Source organism: Prorops nasuta, unplaced genomic scaffold, assembly GCF_024137725.1.
Source record: "Prorops nasuta isolate Cenicafe-Biocafe unplaced genomic scaffold, Cenicafe_Pnas_1.2 PNAS00003, whole genome shotgun sequence".
NCBI lineage: Eukaryota > Metazoa > Arthropoda > Insecta > Hymenoptera > Bethylidae > Prorops > Prorops nasuta.
In genome coordinates, this window is record NW_027116800.1 from 12,459,153 (window position 1) to 12,479,590 (window position 20,438).

Sequence of the window (20,438 nt, forward strand, 5' to 3'; positions counted from 1 at the left end):
ATCGACTCGATATTATTATGCAGTGACTATTAAAATAATATTTGACTAAAAAAACTTACTTGAAAAATTTGTCGAACATTTCATCAATGACTTGCTTAGGTCCAATGCCGTAAAGTTTTGAAACTTCTTCTCTAACTGGACAATAAGAATAAAGAGCTCGAAATTGACAGCCGGCATCTCGGAATAATATGAGAAAATGTTTGCTTTCTGATCTTCCAATTTCGTCTAATACTCTTCTCTTAGCTTCTCTATTAACAGTTCCTGGGAAAACACAATATTCCACGGCATTCAACATAATTCCACGATTTGATTTCGTTGTTGGTTGTTTGTACAATCGTGGACCTAAAAATATTAATTGGATACATTACAATAATTAATTATACGTAAATCAATTGAATACAAATTTATTAATAAATTACCATTGTAATCCACCATAGAACTAGGCGTACTGCTAATGTCACTACTACCGTCGTCGAAAGCTCTTCTTTTTGTCATGAGACCAGGTGGAAGAGATCCTGGACCGGAAGGTGATGGAAGATGCTTCATACTGCCCATACCAGGACTAGGCGCCCTTCGTGGAGGTGTTGCTCTCCCCAATCCACTATCCGTATCTGTGCAATAAAGATAAATTATTATACAAACTAGTAGTATTAAATCAGACAGAAAAATTAAACTTGAAGAAAATGAGGATATGACAAAATTAAAGTCTGGATAATTAAATTATATAAAGAACCAAAACCTTATTATTCCTTTAACCCTACAAAATAGCCACCTTATTTATTTTAATTTTCGAGTTAGTTTAAGAAAGACTAGAAAAGTTAGCTGATTAAACATATAAATCTATTCACTTAATATAAACTTAACTCCACATTTTGCGTTCATTAATGGGTTATTCTCGCAAGAATATGTATATGAAATTGTATACTCCCAGACTATAAGCTTGTTATCGTTTATATTTAACTTGGATCTATAAAATAGTTCTCGAATGCAAACTATACTCATGTCTTATATATATTAGTCAAAATTAAATATAAATGAGAAGAGAATAATAAACACAATATATAATAGAAAGCTTATTGACAAGGAACTTACAATTTTAAATTTTTTATAAGACTCAGCCTAATGAGTTTAACAAAAACTTATATTAAATACTAAGAAAATTGATTTTCCTACAAATATTAAAGGTATATTTGTCTATTAATAATATAAGTAATTAAACTTGATTCTAAATTATTACGTGATTCTATTCTATTTTGTCGTTTAGAATTTATGTCACATTTGAAGCAAAAAATGGATGGCTTTATGAATAGCATGATACCATCTAATGATAGTTAACAAAACAACATTAAGTAGATTAAATTTGTATATCAAATTCAAATGTAGGTTAAATAGAACATAATTATCAATAAATTAAAAATATTAGGCTTGAATTTGTTATACTTTAATTTTAGAACCTGTAAACAGAAAGGAATACACAAACTAAAACAAAGAAATCATAAAAACGACATGAATTTTATATACAGGACTTAAATTTAAGTTAGAGTGAAAAATTATTAGACCTTGGATCCACCGAGGATAATCTGAAAATACTAAAAGTACCTGCTCCCGCAACCAAACGCCGACAACAATAATAAGCTGAATAAGCCTGAACTGAATCTTAATCTACAATGGCAAATGAATGTCCTGTGAAAAAAGTCAAAGTCTCACCTGAAGCCCAAATGAAAAAATATAGCATTGAAGAAAAGCTTTATGTATGGCTATCAAGAATCAATAGCTGTTTCCGAATCCCGATAACCAGTAAAAATGTAGTAATTATAGTTTTTATTGAAAAAATTAGAATTGTGAGAAAACTTTGACATGTACTAGTGATGTATGTGAATATGTGTCTATAATAGATGTCAACAATTCTTAGATCTGTCACCATGCTATTACTATGTGATAGCAAATACCTACATACAGTGCATGGTATACAGTAAGAAAATTGCGATATGAGTAAAAAGAGGGATAAATGTATTCCAAATCGCAGTGCTTCTTACCACACAAATTCATCAAGGAATTAGATTTTCTCCCTTTAAAGTTTTGGTAAGTCGGGTATTTAGGCCTGCCTCTAACCTGTTGCTGAGGCTCCTGCACATCTGGAATAATGCAACGTTTACCTTGTTACACTTAACGCCATGTACGATTGAAAGATGATAATTAGTAAGGAATGCGTCAATCGTTGCATCTCAGGGTTTAACTACGAGCCATGTCCACTGAGAATATAAAAAATTCAAGTAGCTGGTGCAGTATGGTGCAGAACAACTGTTGCGTTCCAACTGAAAGTTTTCTACAGAATACTACATAATGAAAAGAATTAACTTGTCAATCATTAAATAATAGATATTAACGAGTTAATTTGAATAATAATTCACAGACTAATAATATATATGTATATATATATATATATATATAAATTGTTTAAAAGGCTTATAACAGCTGCCGTGAGTGATATATCCTGCAAGAATTCTACTTCCATAGAAATAAAACGTTCTGAAGAACATTTAGTCATTCTTCGAAAAATTGACAGATATTATACCAACCTCTTGAGGTTTTGTAAGAGCCACGTCGACCCAATTGGTTTACACTTCGACACGGAGACGAACCTCTACCATCGTCTGGTGAATCTACGGAAGATACTAAAATAGGTTTTGTCTATTACAATCATTTAATTCACTCCGATTTATAACTATTAAAACTAAATCTAATAATTTTAACATAAATATACTACTGTGCTGATACAAAATTACTTTCTGGCATGCCTTATTAAAAAAATTATGCAAATTCTGAACATACATAAAGATCATTGTAATTAGGCAGTCTAACGTGTGTCTGTCTCATATCACTGAATAAATTAAACTAAAGATTTTGTTATCATGTTAAATAAGTTAAATTTTGAAAAAAAAAAACAAACAAACAAACAAAGTTAAAAATAAAATGTACAAAAATTTTGTGCGATTTGCCTGTCCGAACTAACATATTTAGTTTTAGTGTTAAATTTGGAGTGAGTATAATATGATTATATTTGTTGTGAAGTGTGAATACTGTGCATACCCCTGAGACTGCCGCCCCGATAAAGAGGGCCGGATCGCCGATCATCAATGTGAGCAGCTGTGAGACTATCCTGAGAACCACGGTAGTAATCCCGCTTCATCGTGGAAGAGGTCAGCGACGCTACAGTAAGTGTGTTAGTGCAACATACTCTGCTAGAAATCTCTGTTCTATTCTAGTTTATTTTTTTATTATTTTCCGTAATTAAATTATTTATATATAATTGAACCCGTTATGGGTAAACTAGCATAGACAAAGAAGTCTAAAGCCTGTGAATAAGTGACTGAGTGGAAAGAAAAATTTAAAAATTGAGCAAATAACAATACCGCAAATAAAAAATAGCTAATAATAATAGTCAACATGCAAATAATGCAATTAAGCAACAATTACAACACTCGAATGTTTATATTAAATATAAAAAAATATATACTATATGTAAAACTTATCGAGATTAGGTATACGTGATGAGATTAAACTTTCCTTTTTGTAATTTATCAATTTAATTTTGAGAAAAATATACCCATCACATAAATACATCCACCGAAACTTCAATAATTCAAGTATATATTAATTTATATCACAAAAAAAGTTTAAATAAAACCTAATATATATATACCTGTACTTAGATTCGAAGATGAACCTTTTTTCCCTCGACTAGGTGTAAGTGCTCCAGAATCCAGATCTGCACCAGCATCTACATGAATTGTTTTGGGCCTTTGTCGGGTTGCTGTAGTTTTATTTCTTAATTTAGTTGGTTTTATTGCATTGAGAAGTTCTTTATCAATAACTTTTCCCTAAAAACAATATATATTAATGAAGATATTGAATTGAGTGGTATTAATAGACCACGATAAAAGATAAAATCAAATATTATTTTTTGTTTTCTATTTACTTCTCTTTCTGCTTCTTCAATAGCTTTTTTCACTTTGTATTGTTCTAAAATTGCAGCTCTTCTTTGTCTATCCTCTTCTTTTTTTCGCTCTCTTTCCTCAATTTTTAATTTTTCTCGCTCTCTACGAGCTTGGGCCTCTGCCTCTTTCTTTTCTTTCAATTCTTCCTGCTGTTGTCTTCTCTGTAGAGATAACAACATAATTTTTTCTTTTTTACGCTCCATTTCATCTAAAGAATTCTGCATAAAAGTAAAAGAAATATTACTTTACACGTCATTGAATAGCATAATACATAAATTATATTTACTTTAAAAATATGTTACTTTTAAGTGTAATTACTTACAGGATCAGGGTTTGCTAGTTGATTTCCAATAACTAAACCTACTCCGATCGATTGTCTACCGTCGGCATTACTATCCCTTTGTTTTTCCCTTTGTTGACTTCTATCTATTTCTCTTTGCAGTTCCCTATTTCTCATTTCTTGTCTCTGAATTTCCCTTTCTTCCGTTTGTCTTTGTCTTTCTTTCTCTAAATCTCTTTGAGCTTCAATCTGTTTCTGTCTTTCTACTATACTGGATGATGGAGAATCTGGTCGAACACTAAAATCTTCTTGCTCAATGTATGAGGAAACACTTCTTTCCTATAAACGAAAAAAAGAAAAAATAAAGTCAGTTAAACTGAAAAGATTACGAAATTTAACAACAAGAAAATCAAACTTACTTTCTTGGGAGACATTCTTTTTATTCGAAGAGTTGGTTTTGGTTTTTTAGGTGCGTCGTTATCGAAGGAGATATAAAAGCCCTTTTCACCAGCCTCCGTAGAATCCAAAGGCGTAACTTCAGGTGTGCACGACGGTGATGGAGTTGTTTCTCTTAACGATTGATGAGGTTGGAAGGAGTTTCGTGATATCGATGGTCTTGTTGGGGAAGGAATTCGATACGTACGACTGCCTGACGTTATATTTAAGCCTTTTATACCTTGCGCAAGCTGTTCGTCGTCATTACCTTAAGAAGTTTATAAAATTTATTTACATAGTTACAATATTATAATAACATTTTAAAAGTTAATAAGAAGCAAAAAATGTAAAATCTACCAATAAATGAAATATTTTGTGGCTTCATATCATCAACAGGAGGTGCTGGAACAGGAGTGTGGAGAGCAACATTTTGCCTTTTTTCTGAAGGGCTTTCACAAGCGATTGAAGCGTGGTGTGCAACCGGTCTTTTTGGTTCTGGGCCTTCATTCATCAATTGACTTATTCGATGAACCTAAAATAGATGAAACAAACTTCCATCATCATTTGTGGTATATTTATACACTATTACTCTTCATTAAGTAACAAACTGATCTGAAATTTTGTTTGAAATTTTTCGGAATTAATGTTATATTACTTCGTAATTCCGATTACGTGGACACTCTTCATAAGTCACTTTCTACCAAACATGAGTACTTAGAGGTTCTGGTATTGAATAGTTAATTTGAAACAGATTTTATCTTAAATTTTCATACAATATATGAAACGAGTTTCCAAACAAACTAGGAAAATCACAATTAAAATTACCTTATCACTGTAAAATTTAGTTTTATTAAGAATAGATGAAGAAAAGTAATACATATTTCAAAATTAAATAGTTAACTAAAACTGCTTATACTAGATTTTAACCAGTCTGTGGATACTCGAATACTAAACATTAGTGTGGGCCGACCGCTTCTACCTTGTTGGGTATCAGCGACCGTCTATAAACGCGAATTACATCATCAACTGGTTTTTAACTGAACACACACATCTTTGAAACTATTCATTGAATTGTGATGTTTTAACCGTTCATATACATACAAGAATATAACAAGTTTTGTACACACAGAAAGAACTAATTATATCACCCTATTTTGAAAAAATAAAACTACATTATACTCTTAACTTTATAAAATTAAAATTTTTTAATTTTATATCACTGATTTCTATATTTATAATCTTTCTTACATTTAATAAGAAGAATGATTTTCCATTACAATTTATTTGAAAAATCTACTTACGGCATTACGATGTTGCGGACTAGCAGACGTTGGTGGAGTTTGGTTGAAGATTGTTGAAGATGATGGATATGTGGGCACAGGGTGATTCATTTGATTGTTACAAAGACTGTGATCACCACCATTGAGATATCTTGATTCCTGATGAGCGTTGTGTAAAACAAATCCTTTCGACTGAGGCTGATGTTGATTCCATGGCCTTGTATCTTGATATAAACGCATATCAGGTTGATAAGCTTAAAGGATAAAAATTGTTTCATTAACTTATTAATAATACTTATACATTATTAAGATTAAATTAAAGATAGAAGCATCTAAAAATACTTAATAATACAAAAATATTACCATTTGGCTGTGGACTGAAACGAGAATCTAAAGATTGTTGATATCCAACTGCTGCCATTTCATTTGCCAAATTTTGTGCTGATACTGGCTGGGCCCATGTTCTCCGTTGTACCTGAGGATGATCGTGTAAATAAAATTGTGATTGCTGTGTGTCTTGAATTCTAGGAGTCATTGGATTAATTGATGCCACTCCATAATTCTGAAAAAATTTGCTTTATTGATTAAAATATATTCTATTTATGCCTTACATTATTTTTTTATACCTGCATATGTTGTTGACTTAGACTTTGAAGTTGTTGCAGTTGTTGCTGCATTTGTTGTTGTTGCTGAGCCATTAAATGCTGTGTTTGGATTTGATTTTGCTGGGTGGCTAAACGTTGAATGTCAGCTTGTATTTCACTCAAGCTACTATTCATTCTATAAATTAAATTTAATATTTGATTTAAAAAGCTTCATACAAATTTACAAGATAATTAAACACTCACTGTGATATAGACTGCTGATATTGTTCCAGGTCCATGTTTTCAATATCTGGCGTCCTTCTGGTTTCAATGAAAGGCGTGCCATCCTCAAGCCACTTATGTTCAACATCTCTCACATCTTCACTTATCTCCTATAGAGATTAAAATGTAATTATAATGTAATAGTATACAAAGAGTATAATGTTATTTCAATAATGTTTACAAAGTAATTCAAATTTCAAATACTCCTTCAACATTATATATGAATGTTTCACTTCTTGATAACATTTAATTTGTAATTATTTACTTTATCTGCAATTTATTGCACAAAAAAATTAATTTTTATAAATTACAAATGTTACGTTAGAAAAATAAACCTACCTATTAAGTAACATTAATAACACAATTCCATACTTATGACAAAATGTTACAGTGCATAGAATAACAGTTCCATTTATCTATTTGTTTGATCAATATTTCTTATATAACCCTGAAGGTCACCAAGATTTGTATATTAAACTTATAATAATAATATAGACATCTTAAAAATTACATTTTAGTGTATTAGTCTTAAATTAAAATTCACTGTATAGTTAAAATAATAGTGCATTTATAAGCAAACATAACAATGAAGTATCACCAAATCCACCACCCACACTAAACACATTAAGCCTTCTTCACTAATTATAATAATATATAAATTATGAAGAAACAGTATCAAATCTTACTAGCATTAAAATGAATTAAATAAGTTTCATCAAAATAATTAACCTAAAACTTTGTCTGTTAAGATTGCAGTATACAACCTATGTAATAAAGTAATGTCTTGATATTTTTTTCCATACTTCATCTGAGTGTATTTGCTACTGTGACAACGGACTTGTTCGTTTTTTGCTGTACTTTCATCACTTTTGACATATTTATCTCAATTGTTTGTATAGATAGACATTGTAAAGTGAAGGAAATACAGCTGAAACAAAGAGGCCTAATATTGTGCTTCTCAATTAAATTCTCTATCGTATAAAATTGATATAACACATTGTATAGCAGTGATAGCAGTTGAAATCTGTTTTAACTGCTATCTTTCATACAAATGACTATCTACACTAGTAATTAAAAATCATTTATACTTATTTACTTGGCCAGTGTTATTGTTTTTATAATTTGTATAATCAAATGATTCAGCTTAAAAATAATCTGTAAATTCATTGATTTAAAGAGAAAATAAATCGTCTATCAAAGCATAGTTTCATTTTTAACTGGTAATTATTTCATTCTCAGTCATACCTTTAACGAAAAGGGTCTCTGTGGCTTTTCTTGGGGCTGTTGTGTTGCTGAGGACACCTCGGCAACACTAGTAGGGGTCTCCCCAGAAGATCCGGAAGTTACTGGGATAGGAGGAATATCTCCCGGACTCTCACCTCCGGATGTCGACGAAGAAGGAGACTTAACCTTACCCTGAAACCAGCCCAACCAGCGTGCCTTGTTAACTTTAAGACTTCACCACCCTATTACCAAGCAACCATCCAATTTTTCCTAAATGAACTTTGTACAACTATCAGCACAATCAAGTCATTTCAACAAATTTTGTGGTGATAAATTAACTTACTTAATGCTGTTCTCTATACATTTATCTGTTTGCTAAAGATTTGATCAAAATTAAATTTTCTGCAGTTTTTAACCTTTAACAAACAAATAAAGTCATCAAGAGATTTAGTACTATGTGATACAACCAAAATATAAATGTTAGAGTTCAAAAGAAATTTAAAGAATAAGTAAATTCTAATATATCCTTTACCACTATTCAATATCATGTCTACTTTTTGTTGCAGTACTATTAAACTGGTGTAATATGTTACATGATAAGTTCATGCTTATCTCGCACCTTCTTATTGCAGCAGTTTAACAGTATAACAGTGTAAAACAGATTTATAGTTATGACAACAAGGTAAGAAAATTAGTAAAGCATTAAATATGTGAAACATTAATGAACACAGCAACAAAGGAATAAACATGTGCAGAATAAATACAATAACAATTGTTTATAACACGAAGCTGTATAGGTTGTGTAAAGAATATATAAATAAACAAAATAATTATAATAGAAAAATTTTAGTTTGGTATTAGCATAGGTTTTATTAAGCTATATTAAAGTTTGTATGTTTTAGGACATTAAATTAGGGGATGACTTCTAACATCACAAATAATCCAATATATATTAGTCATTCAGGCTAGATTGAGTAAAACTGTTAAAATTAATGAATAACCATGTTCCCTTGTAGAAATAACCTTAATAAGTTATTATTATAATTAGTTCCAATGTTACCTTTGTAACTGCCTGCAAAAAAGCAGCTTTTCCAACTTTTTGTCTCTGTTTTGACATGACAACTTCCATTCTTCTCTTTTCATTTTCTATTTGGCGTCGTTTTTCTTCTAGTATCAATCGAATATTATACAGTTGTGAAGCCATTATCGTATTTCCTCCATTTTCATCTGGATGTATCAAATAATTTAACGATTATTAACATTATTAGTATAATACATCATATGGCTGGTTAGTTATTACAATTCAAAATATTATAGACACTTAAGGTAATTCTATTGAGGCGTTTTCATTTGCAACGTCCGATGGGGATAACACCGGCGCCAAACTTCCGTAGAAAGTGTAACATTGCACATTGAGACATATGGCGATTCGAACATTTTCGCGTGATATTTCTTTAATATATAAGAGGGCCGAAAAGGCAATAAAAGAGCGAACGCTACGCAACATACTATGAGCCAGGATTTGTACGGACAAATGTTGTAATTGGAAACGCGGCATAAGATAAAATTTCTATGCCATTTGTAAATCCACTCATATATCTGATTAAAGAAATAATTAAAGATTTTAATTCGAGGCCTTCTCTTGCCACTAGAATATTCCAGCGAATATTAGTGATATTTGATCAATAACCTCGACAGATTATTCTGTCTTGAACTAAGAAGCTTTTAATACTTAATATCTCTTTATTGGGACCTTGCAAACCTATACGTTGGCAGTCAGGTGAGAATGTGTAGTTGTACACATAAATAACAAAAGTCTGTCAAAAGTGGCAAAATTGACCGATAGTCAGCGTTGATGTATGCATATGCATTACTGCACATTCATAACTTAATGCTACAGTTTATGTGTGCAAATAGCGAATAATTAAGGATTAGATTTGAAAATGGTGCAGGAATTTTCCTCTTAGAATAATCTATATTATTATAAGCTTTCTGTCTGATAAAAACTAAACTGCCACAATGTATTTAATAAATAACTATATTTTAAGTCTACATGCATAATAAACTTTGTTTACCAGGTGCATGGTGTTCCATTTGCTGAGAATGTTGGTTACTCTGTTGTTGCCATGTCGTTGTATTGGGCAGTGTAGCAAAAGTGGTTTTCTTTTCTTGGATTCCATTACCGTTCGTTTGGCCATGTTTTTTATTCAAAAAGCTAGATTTCACGGACATATCATCTCTATCTTGCTCAGTGTAAGTGAAATTGATACCTTTTTCCGAGCTTTGTCTACTTAGGTTCGCAAAGCTTGCTAATTTTGTGGTATCACCATCAGCGTGATCACTTTCACTGGAATGTAAGATATTTTTCAAAGCAACATTATCCAAGCTAGAATTTGAAGTTTGTCTTCGTAGTCTTGGTGGTTCTTCGACGTTGTGTCCATTATCCGCTAAAATAAGCTGCACACCACTGCCATACACGTCTTGAACGCTGGAGCGCGCAGGTACGGCTGGTTCAGCTACAAGTCGCTTTCCTACGTGAGTTACAAGCTCTTTGTCAGGATTTCTACCAAAATTATGGAGGTTATCCTAAAACAATAATTGCATTTGTCAAGGGCCATATGATTCGAGGAAATAAAAAGAAGTCCTACCTGTGAGCCACCAAAATTTTCAATGGTTAACTGTGAATCGTCTGTAACGCTATTCCTTCTAGACCTTCGACCAGCATATGAGCTTCGTCTTTGGTCTTCCCAATTGCTTGGCCGACCAGCGGCTTCTGCCCTGTTTACAGATTTTTCATCAGCTACAGAACTTAAAGTTGGAACACCTTTTCCACGATGAACAACAAAACTTTCCTCACTGCCAGCACGTCTGTAAAACGTTCATTTATAAATGTAGATAATATATAAAAATAAGTGGAAACAATGAAATGCAAAATCACGTGTAAATGCAAACAATTTAAAAGTATTACTTTCTTCTCTGATTTGATTCTGTGTAAAGTCAATTCTCTAAACTGGGCGAAAGTACGTTCGCACCACTGAACGTAGTTCTTTTTGCAATCAGAAGATAACAACGACCGAACAAAGTAAGACAAATGTATAAAACTTTTATAGAGTATATTAAACATTTTTAAACTGGTGCTACTACCTTATTACATTATCATAGTTTAATTAACAGTGTCTCGTAATTCATGATTGAATTAGAAATCCTAGGCAGAAGAGTCAATTCTGAGAAGGAAGCCTTTATACAAATTTTTCTCGTTAGCTTTTAGGTAAAAAATTGTTGATCGTTGAAATGTTTCAAATCTTTGTTTTGTTACTGATCTGGTGCAGCAGTAAGAATTTTCAATTGGTTGGATCATCTTAGTAAATCAATACAGTTCAGGTTCAGCCATGACTTATGAAACACTGTATAGTTATTATTTATACGTATATGCACAATTAAAGAAAACATATTAATATATTAATATAAGTACCTATCGTCGTAAGAATAACTCTCAGCAGTTTGTTGCAAAGACTGAGATTTTTTTACCGAGCTAGACGGCGACGGTTTCGTAACTAGAACAGAAACGTATCGTCAATAAATTATTACAGAAATATCAATTCAGGTAACCCATAACATAGGATGATTTGAAACAATTTCTAATCTAATAGTAAACAAGATAAAAATTCTGGTATCTACATTTTTTGGATTTTTGAATAATCTATTCACATTAAAGATATTATAAGTTCTTTACTGTACATCATACACCTGTAAATAAAAATAGAATGACAAAATTAAAAAAATCTATGTAAAGTAATAAAAATCTGCAAAAATAATATACAAATCAAACAAAATTTCCATGGATGGCTGAAGCTGAATACCTACATTTCATGAATAATTATAATAGAAATGTAAATTAGAGAATAAAAGAAAAACGAAGATTATATGTAAGGACAGGCAACTACAAGACCATAAAAATGCAATACATGCGATTATTTTGAAAAGCGTGTGCTTCGGATAATGATAATGATCAGATGTTATGTACAGCTTACGATTAGTACAAAGTACGACTGCCAAAATGCATAAGATCCTTATTAAGTGTATTTTAATCTGATTTCTGTATTAAATAATTTAGAATATTGATAGCAGCTCAAATTTGGGCTTTACTTTATATCTTTTTGCTTCCTTCGATATTCCAAACGTGCGTAGGATGATATTCGTGTATGGCTTAGAAGATTTTCTAGTCACGTTAAACTAGATATTACATTAAAAAAAAACTAATGGTAAACACACGAGTAAATTGTTATAACAAGACGTAACTATCTAACACTATCAACAAAACATTACAGGGTTTTTGTAAAAGTAGCAATCGGGGATAATCGCGTTGGGATTTAATCTGCTACAATTTTTTGGTACTTCAAAAGCTTTGAACGATTCATTTTTGGATACCTGTGAAACCTGGCGCGGAAACGGAGAGGTTGCTTCTTAGATCAGGAATCGGAGCAATAGATTGTGGCAGACTTCTCTTATGAGCTACGCCGTGACTATTGCGCGGGCAAGCTGCACCCGCCATATTTTCATCGGCAAATCGGAAGTTGAAGAAAGAAGAAGGCGAGGATAGCGTTGTTGTCAAGCATCAAGAAGGTTACACCATAGAAATATATGCAAATAGTTCCTTATTTAGTAGAAATTCCCTTTCTCTCTCCCTCTCTTTTACTTTCTTTTATAACCTATTATGTTACACTAATTAATTACTAAAAATGAATTTTATTATTTTCGTTGATTAGCAACTGGAACTCGTGACTGCAGCGTATGTATATGTGTATCTTGACACCGATAAAAAGCGTGACTCCACTCCAATTATAGAGAAATATTTTTATCAAATCAGCTTGATTAAAAAACGCTATATGCTACTTGCCTTATAATCATGAACAATGAATGACAAATGGTCATTTATCGATAATTGAAGTAGAGTTTTAGGGGAAACAAAATTACAATAACTAAGATATGAAATGAAAATTGTAACAATATATGTTTAGCAGCCTTCACCAGTCGCAATATTCCGCCACCTTGCCTGGCCCTTACTTAAGATAGACTACGTGTCATATTCGATAAAGAAAACTTTTCAGGCTCTAACGTACCATCCAAGAATTGCATGGCTCTTTCTTCCCCAGGGTATCGCACGCATTTTGCTGGGTGAATTTCAAGAACGTTGTACATGTCTGCTAGAAAAACGACTAAATTTTGTTTCATGGACCTGTAAAAAACAAAATTTTGAAATATTGAAAGGTACCTCAAGAATGCACAAGCAAAAACTATCCTAATGTCACTTAAACTATACTAGTAAAACTCTAAATGTACAAACGAATCTACTGAATTTTCACCAAAGAAAGGTAGATCAAATATAGCAAATGATATTAACGTTACTTCTATTAAACTATAAAGGATAAAAACAAGTATTTCTGGTAAGTAATTGGAGTTTTTCTTGAATAAAACATTTGTAAAAAAAATAAAGATGGACTGTACCCTCTCATATAGGTAACATCTTCGGGTTGCATATGAAAGATTGAGTAGGGTAGGCATCGTAAGCAGAAAGAATGTACGAGGGAGAGATTGTGAAGCGCATCGGCAACGGAGGGTCTTTTGGAGACGCGAATGTCCATCCAATTGAGTTCGGCGGGGCAATAGAAGGCAACTACGGCGGCCAGCCCAACACCATCGCAGAGAGATTGGAAGTCCTTGGCAGCTGGTAATTCTGGCAGTCGCGATTTGTCCCCAGCACCCTCCTCCGTTTGGATTTTCGCGATCAGAGCTCGGGATGCATGGCTAATCCACAGGAGCAATCCTCCCTCGTGATCCATAGGAGTATCCACGCTGGCTTGTGGCTCGAATCTTCTAATTGCCGACACCACTCGGTCACCAGTCACAACTTCCTTAGCATACAAGACCATCAAGCCTTCTATCACAGCCATATGCGCGGACTAAAAATAGTAATTAATGAATTAGAGTTAATGATTTTTAAACTTGTTTATTTATTAATAAAATTAATTACCATCTTCAATGGAGAATTTTGAATAAGAATAGTTTCGGTAAGCTGAGTATTATTGAACTCTGCTACAAATACACCTTTTCTGGCAAGAGCTTGGAGAATGCCCCAATGATTCTGATTATGATAATTAGGATCCGAGTATATATTAGCCAACGCCAGGCAGTACAGCTCGGCACTTGAGAGTGCGTGGACAATCTGTGGCTTTAGATGTTCCTGGTCCTAAAAAGCACAAGTTAAAATTATTACAAATCTAGAGATAAATCAAGTTTACTTTTTTATGCCAAAGTTCGTAAAGAAAAAACGTTACATTATCGAATAAATTCCTTATGAAAAACTAATAGTACACAGTTTAGATAAAATTGAAACATTAAATTAATCAAATTCTTGCTTACATAAACCAAAAAAATATAAAAACAGTTAATAATCTCAGCTCCCCTTTTCTCAACTATCCTCTCATCACTGCCAGATCGTGACTTCGTTTACGAATAAACAATACTGGGAATCTACTAAATCGAGTTTATAAAGTGAGAAAGTCTAAATTATATACATTAGGTATACCAAATATTATTATCAACCTTTTATGGAGCAACTTTAATTGAATGTGAAAAGTAATTAAACTCGATGATTATAATTTGTTTACATAACAAACGTTCACTGTTTTGTCAGTCATTATTTGCTTATCAGTTCGTTCACACAGATGTTCCCCGAGAAGAAATGTTATAATAATAAATGCTAACTAGTCTAAAATCAATATTAAGTAACGATAAGAAGAATATTATAACACGAAATTAGCTTTTCAAAGTTGAAGAAATTATATTATAAGGGTTCATTCGCATACTCTAAGTCTGCCCTAGATAGCTCTTGGCTCTCTCTCTCTCTCTCTCTCTCTCTCTCTCTCTGTTCTTTATTTGAATAACATAATAAACATAAGAAATGAATGTAAGCGCAATCTCAAACTATCGTTGTTATCGCTCAGATACTCATCTCATAAATTGTTTCTTATATGTAAAAATATCTTATGAGAGCAAGAACATATATATCGAGAGCGGCCTTATTATAGTTTGAATCAAGCTTAAGTCAGATTAAGCCACGAGGGCATAGAACTTTAGCACAACAGCTGAATAAATTCTCAGGCATTGGATTTGAGGAATGGCATTTTTAAAACGATAAAGCTGAAAGTGTGAAGAAACGAGAAAAAGTATACTCACCTCGTGATCACGATAATATGGCTCGCGAAGATTTTCTGGCACACGATTGTTGTATGCTTTTGACAATAGCCATTTTACGGAGGCACGTTGTTTGGCCTGCAACAATAGAAAAATAAAATTAATTTTTTATTTTACTTGAAAACTCATTAAGATCTGACGATGTGCCAAAACACTGCACTCGTTCCAGAAAAAATTATCGATTAACTCGTTTGATTAGTCGAGCTTCCAAAGCAATTCTTCCATATCTGAATAAGAAGTATTACAAAACCTTCGTCAGCTATTTCATTCAGAAATACGAGAGTGATGGAACATTTTTTTTAATAGACAATGATTTTAAATGTACTGCAATTAGAAGTCAACATTTTGAAAAGGGTAACAATGTATTTATTGTAGAATGAAAAAACACATATTAACCTTTAACTTAATTACTATCAATTGAAATGAATACTCAAGAAATAGCTATAATTGAATGTATAAAGTAAGAACAAAGGAATGCACAAGGTAGAAGTTGTACTATAATAATTGATTATTGGTTACACCGGTCAGCCAAGTATAATATTGCAGATTCACGCCTCACTCGAACTTATCGTTTTTAGATCAGATAGATTTTCCAAATGTCAATAAATAAACATCTTGGTGAAATGCAATTAAACTGCCTTTCTCACCTTAACTGAGAATCAATAAATATAAGAAATTTTTCATTAAATTAAACAAGGTATTATCATTTGTAATAAAATTAAGATTGAATCAATTTGAAAAGAAAGAAATAAGTTATGGAAATTATTTGGCCTTTAGTATACCGAGGCACAATTGTCTTGTTAACCTTATAGAATTATTACTAAATCAATTTAATTAATTATAATTATTATTTTTAAATTACTTACTGAAGTAATGATATTGTTGCAATAATGAATTAATTTTTGTTTGAAATTTATGCAAACTAAATGGATAACATACATATGTTTTTAAAGGGATTTTATTCCTTTAAAAGACACACAGATTTAGCTTACTTGTAATAATTTTAAACAACTCATTTTATTGGTGTCATCAATAATTGCACTCCGAATGATGATGCTTAAATGAAGTATTATTTTAGGATGAAAGGATTTGGTACTCGGTGTCCCGTGAATATGAGTAATTAAAACAATATGGTCAAGGCATTAGTATCCTATTTTATAAGAAAATCAAGCGCTCTAACCCAATTCTCAATTTCGGTGTATTTTATTTGAAAATTGCAATCTCGTTAAACCAGTTGAAGCAATAGAAAAATAAACAAAGTTCTTAGAGGAATACTAATAAAATTAGAATAAGCAAACATGCGTGAACATTGTAAAAGCGAAACTGGTTTGCATCAATGAGATACGTTGAATGATAAGCCGACAATAAATAACGCAGGAGAAATTGTGACCTCCGCTTTCACCAGATCGTCAATAGCCGAGAAAAATAAATAACAACGTGGCTCGAAGGAAGAATGGAGAGTGGTGCAGCTCGTGTGCTTTTCAGTATGTGCAACCGAAAATCTCTCTAATATCCTCGACATTCAGCATTTCTTTGTAATTTATCATGAAAATGTTCGTATCTCGGTATATGTAGAAGTAGTAAGAAAATAATCGTCAAATGATATCGTTTATTAGATAAAATGATAAATTTTATTATTAAGCTGGAATTTAACAAAAATATTCTTACTAAAATTAGGTTTATAGCAATCCGTAAAATCTCAACGTGGTGGAAACGGTAATCCAGCAAAGCAAATCGAGACAACGTGAAGCGAAGTGTGAAATGAGAAAGAAATTCTGTAAAGCTTCCTGATATTTCTCAAGGTCGATTCTGGCACACAATTCTTTTAACAAATCGACGAATTTTCTTTCTATCTTGTATTTTTCCTGTTTTAGATAAACGATAACTGATTAAAATTAAACATTGTAATAGGATGAATATTTTACGCATTTTTATTTCATAAAAATGTATTAAATATACGAGGATTGAATGAAGGAAAATAGGAGATTTTTGAACTTTTTCTAAACGAATTTTAGTGTTTCAATTTCCTCCTCGAGTGTGTCGCAGCGGAGAAACGCATAAGTAATGATTCACGAGGATTACGTAATGCTGAATGTCACATGTGTGCTTTGATTAGGGCTGCAATTAAGCACAGATAAACGTCATAAAATGAGATTACGAGGAGAGGAGAGGGGAGAAAGCGGTTAATTCTTTGAAGTAAGAAAAAAAGGTGACATTGATGTGCTTTAATTATATAATTGTATAGTTAACAAGGTAAATAATTAATTAATTATTTAATTGAAAAATAAATTATATCTTTGTGCAATTAGTGAAATAATAAAAATATTTTCAGAAACATTCGATTGATTTTTCTTCATTTTACTTTAAGTATGATTCCAATTGTTTATCAATTAAGCACAGATAAACCCTCGGATAAACCTTATATAATGTATAATTAGAAAGAAGGGGAGAAAGTGATTGATAATTTTTAAAGTAAACACTAATGACATTGATATTAGTTATATTTATACGCCTATGAAGGTGAATGCTCAATTAATCATTCAATGAACCAAGAGTAAATTAAAATTCTATACGAATCTGTATATCACGATTTATATTAATTAAATAATATTGAAATCGTGCAAATAATTTCATAAATAATCGTTTGAGTCTTCTTTATTTTATATTATTATTATCGCTAAGGTTTGAACACTGTTGAACTCAAGTGCTGTATGTCAAAACGTCGTACGAGCAATAGTAAATGAAATAAATGATCAAACTATGATCGAGAATCGAGATGACTGTAAAATGTCTCGGTTGGATGATTCTCATACCATCGCCATCCGCGTCATCCATCTTTATTAGATCGTGCCAAAACGGTGCTCTTACTACTCGAGTATCATCGTTTTATCGATTTCTGCCTCAGCATTCTTAATATCTGCTGCAGCAGTACGCAATATCAACAAAATTCACCATCAAAATAATTCTATACCAAACAATATTTTGCTACTCAATTCTTTGAACAATTTTACTATTTTTTTATCACTTCTAACAATTCGTTTTTTATTACATTGTATCTACTTTTTATTACTTATAGTAATTAAGTTTGCTATCATAATGTCAGATAAGGATGATAATATAATCCAAGTAATAATAAGAAGCGTATCCCACGATACGTGGCAGTCTCTAATATCCGTTAAAATTGATATATTATTCTATAAATAACATTTAATAAATCTGATTCATGCTTCTATTATTTAGTTAGATAATACTACTCCATGGATTGGCATATCAGAGTTATCGTTTTACTTTTGACTCAAACCGATGAAAATTTTAGTTACTTTTCCTAATTACTTGTGTAAATAAATACAAAAAAATAGCTAAAAATGTAAACAAATTGACAGTGTTCAATGACAATATACCCTTTTATTAACGATGCACTGTACAGTTTGCATACCCATTCTCTTCCTTGTTCAATGTTATAGTAAAATACTTTATAGAAATGCTTACTATTGTATCGTTTATACCTCCTGATTGGTGGTTACCGTTATTTGCGCAATTAGCGAGTGGTCTTCGTTATGTAGACAATGTAAAACTTCATAATAAGCTGCGGCAAGACTAGAACTCTTAGCATGTATTCCGGCCATGGACGCTACCCACATAAAAACCTTATGCGTACACGTCGCTTCTTGTACAGATTTTATTTTAGTATATAGGTATGTATTCGTGCGGATATCCTTTACAAAGGATTATACGAAAAAGATCAAACAAAAAATGTGCCAAGTTCCAGTCAGAAATTAATCGATAAATCAATTTTTTACAGTTTTTTTTTAACCATCAGTTACATCAATCCTATATATATATATATATATAAATGTGCCTCGGCAAACAAATGTAATATTTCGTAAAAGCTTTATGCACAAAGAAAGAGCCTTGGGAAATGGAATATAAAAATAATTAAAGGGTATTTGGTTTCCTAGAGAATTTATAGGATAAAATACTTAAAGCGAAGTATAAGGTAAGCTGTACTGTAATAGCTCCTTATCCAAGTGTTACTGCTCAGTTCAGTTGCGATAGCAATCTTGTGATTTATCATGTAGTCAAAACGATGCATTACAGAATGTAAGCCAGCAGGTCATTAAATTCCAGCGTTTACAATTCCATTCCCAGCGTAACGAGGCCACTGGTCCATCCGTATGACTTATCCACGCCCAATATTTTGCAACAAAAACAATGAATAACAACACCGGGAAGATTAAAACAACTTACAATCGGAATTATTTATCAAATTAATTATAATGAAAAATATTTTCTCCGTGTGCTATTCTAATTTTTAAATGCAGCTCTTAAGGAAGAAGTTATTAACGATTAAAAATTGCTTAATTGAACATTTTATTAGTAGAGCCATTAGCTGCTTTTGTTTTATAATCAGATTTCACTACAAAGTTCCTCGCACCAGTATGGTGCCTCGAAATAACCATCAATTCAATCTTTAATATCGTCTTCGACAATGACTAGATTAAAGAATGGTATAACAAAATTTGTTCTTTAATTATTCACATAGAACTGTAATTTACAAGCCTGACCACGTATAGTTAACCAGTCGCCCGGTATAACATAATACGACAAAAAATAGATAAAAGTAAAAAGAGAAATTCTATAGTGATTGAGAATATTACAAAATCAAAATAAAGATACTAGCGTTTATTTTGATTCATCTATATGATCTATCCTCCTCAAATATTTTGCAATAAAAGAAGAGACAAATATACAGAAATTGAATATAATAAAAAATAGACCTTGTCAGTTAAATAACGTAAATAAGGTAGGACAAATTGAGTATAAACAATAGCGGGAAGGAATTCTAGAATAAGGAATTGTATAACAAGTGAAAAAATAAAGATGAGTACGTTTCTCGTGAAAGGTTATCGTTTTGTTTAATGACTAAATTCGAGGAAAACGTGTGCCGTTTAAAGCACGGTCATTTTTCTTCGTTCGAGAAATTCTCGGGGAACGCAGGATGGGGAATTGTACCAAAAAAGGAAACGCGAGGCATCAGTTACTGGGTAATGTTTCTTGCAAGTGTGGCTAGCGATTTACTGGAGGCATCTTACAGACTAAT

General features: G+C 31.8%; 1 protein-coding gene across 10 annotated transcripts in view; it reads right to left on the minus strand.

Moving 5' to 3' along the window:
- The window catches only part of LOC136772114 (patronin-like), a 43,925-nt gene that overhangs the window by 4,242 nt on the left and 19,245 nt on the right, over positions 1-20,438 (minus strand). Inside the window, exons 3-26 of one of the 10 annotated variants that reach the window (XM_066724824.1) lie at positions 15,320-15,415; positions 14,115-14,330; positions 13,589-14,043; positions 13,204-13,319; positions 12,512-12,622; positions 11,556-11,637; positions 10,732-10,951; positions 10,159-10,669; positions 9,144-9,310; positions 8,105-8,275; positions 6,842-6,969; positions 6,620-6,773; positions 6,357-6,555; positions 6,015-6,247; positions 5,071-5,245; positions 4,698-4,981; positions 4,321-4,617; positions 3,980-4,216; positions 3,704-3,881; positions 3,091-3,210; positions 2,580-2,675; positions 2,037-2,135; positions 420-611; positions 60-342 (exon numbers count right to left, since the gene is read on the minus strand). In XM_066724824.1, coding sequence (XP_066580921.1) covers positions 60-342; positions 420-611; positions 2,037-2,135; positions 2,580-2,675; positions 3,091-3,210; positions 3,704-3,881; positions 3,980-4,216; positions 4,321-4,617; positions 4,698-4,981; positions 5,071-5,245; positions 6,015-6,247; positions 6,357-6,555; positions 6,620-6,773; positions 6,842-6,969; positions 8,105-8,275; positions 9,144-9,310; positions 10,159-10,669; positions 10,732-10,951; positions 11,556-11,637; positions 12,512-12,622; positions 13,204-13,319; positions 13,589-14,043; positions 14,115-14,330; positions 15,320-15,415 — 4,820 coding nt within the window. The remainder of the gene's footprint in view (positions 1-59; positions 343-419; positions 612-2,036; positions 2,136-2,579; positions 2,676-3,090; positions 3,211-3,703; positions 3,882-3,979; positions 4,217-4,320; positions 4,618-4,697; positions 4,982-5,070; positions 5,246-6,014; positions 6,248-6,356; positions 6,556-6,619; positions 6,774-6,841; positions 6,970-8,104; positions 8,276-9,143; positions 9,311-10,158; positions 10,670-10,731; positions 10,952-11,555; positions 11,638-12,511; positions 12,623-13,203; positions 13,320-13,588; positions 14,044-14,114; positions 14,331-15,319; positions 15,416-20,438) is intronic. The other 9 variants (XM_066724825.1, XM_066724831.1, XM_066724830.1 and 6 more) reach the window with 9 other exon arrangements.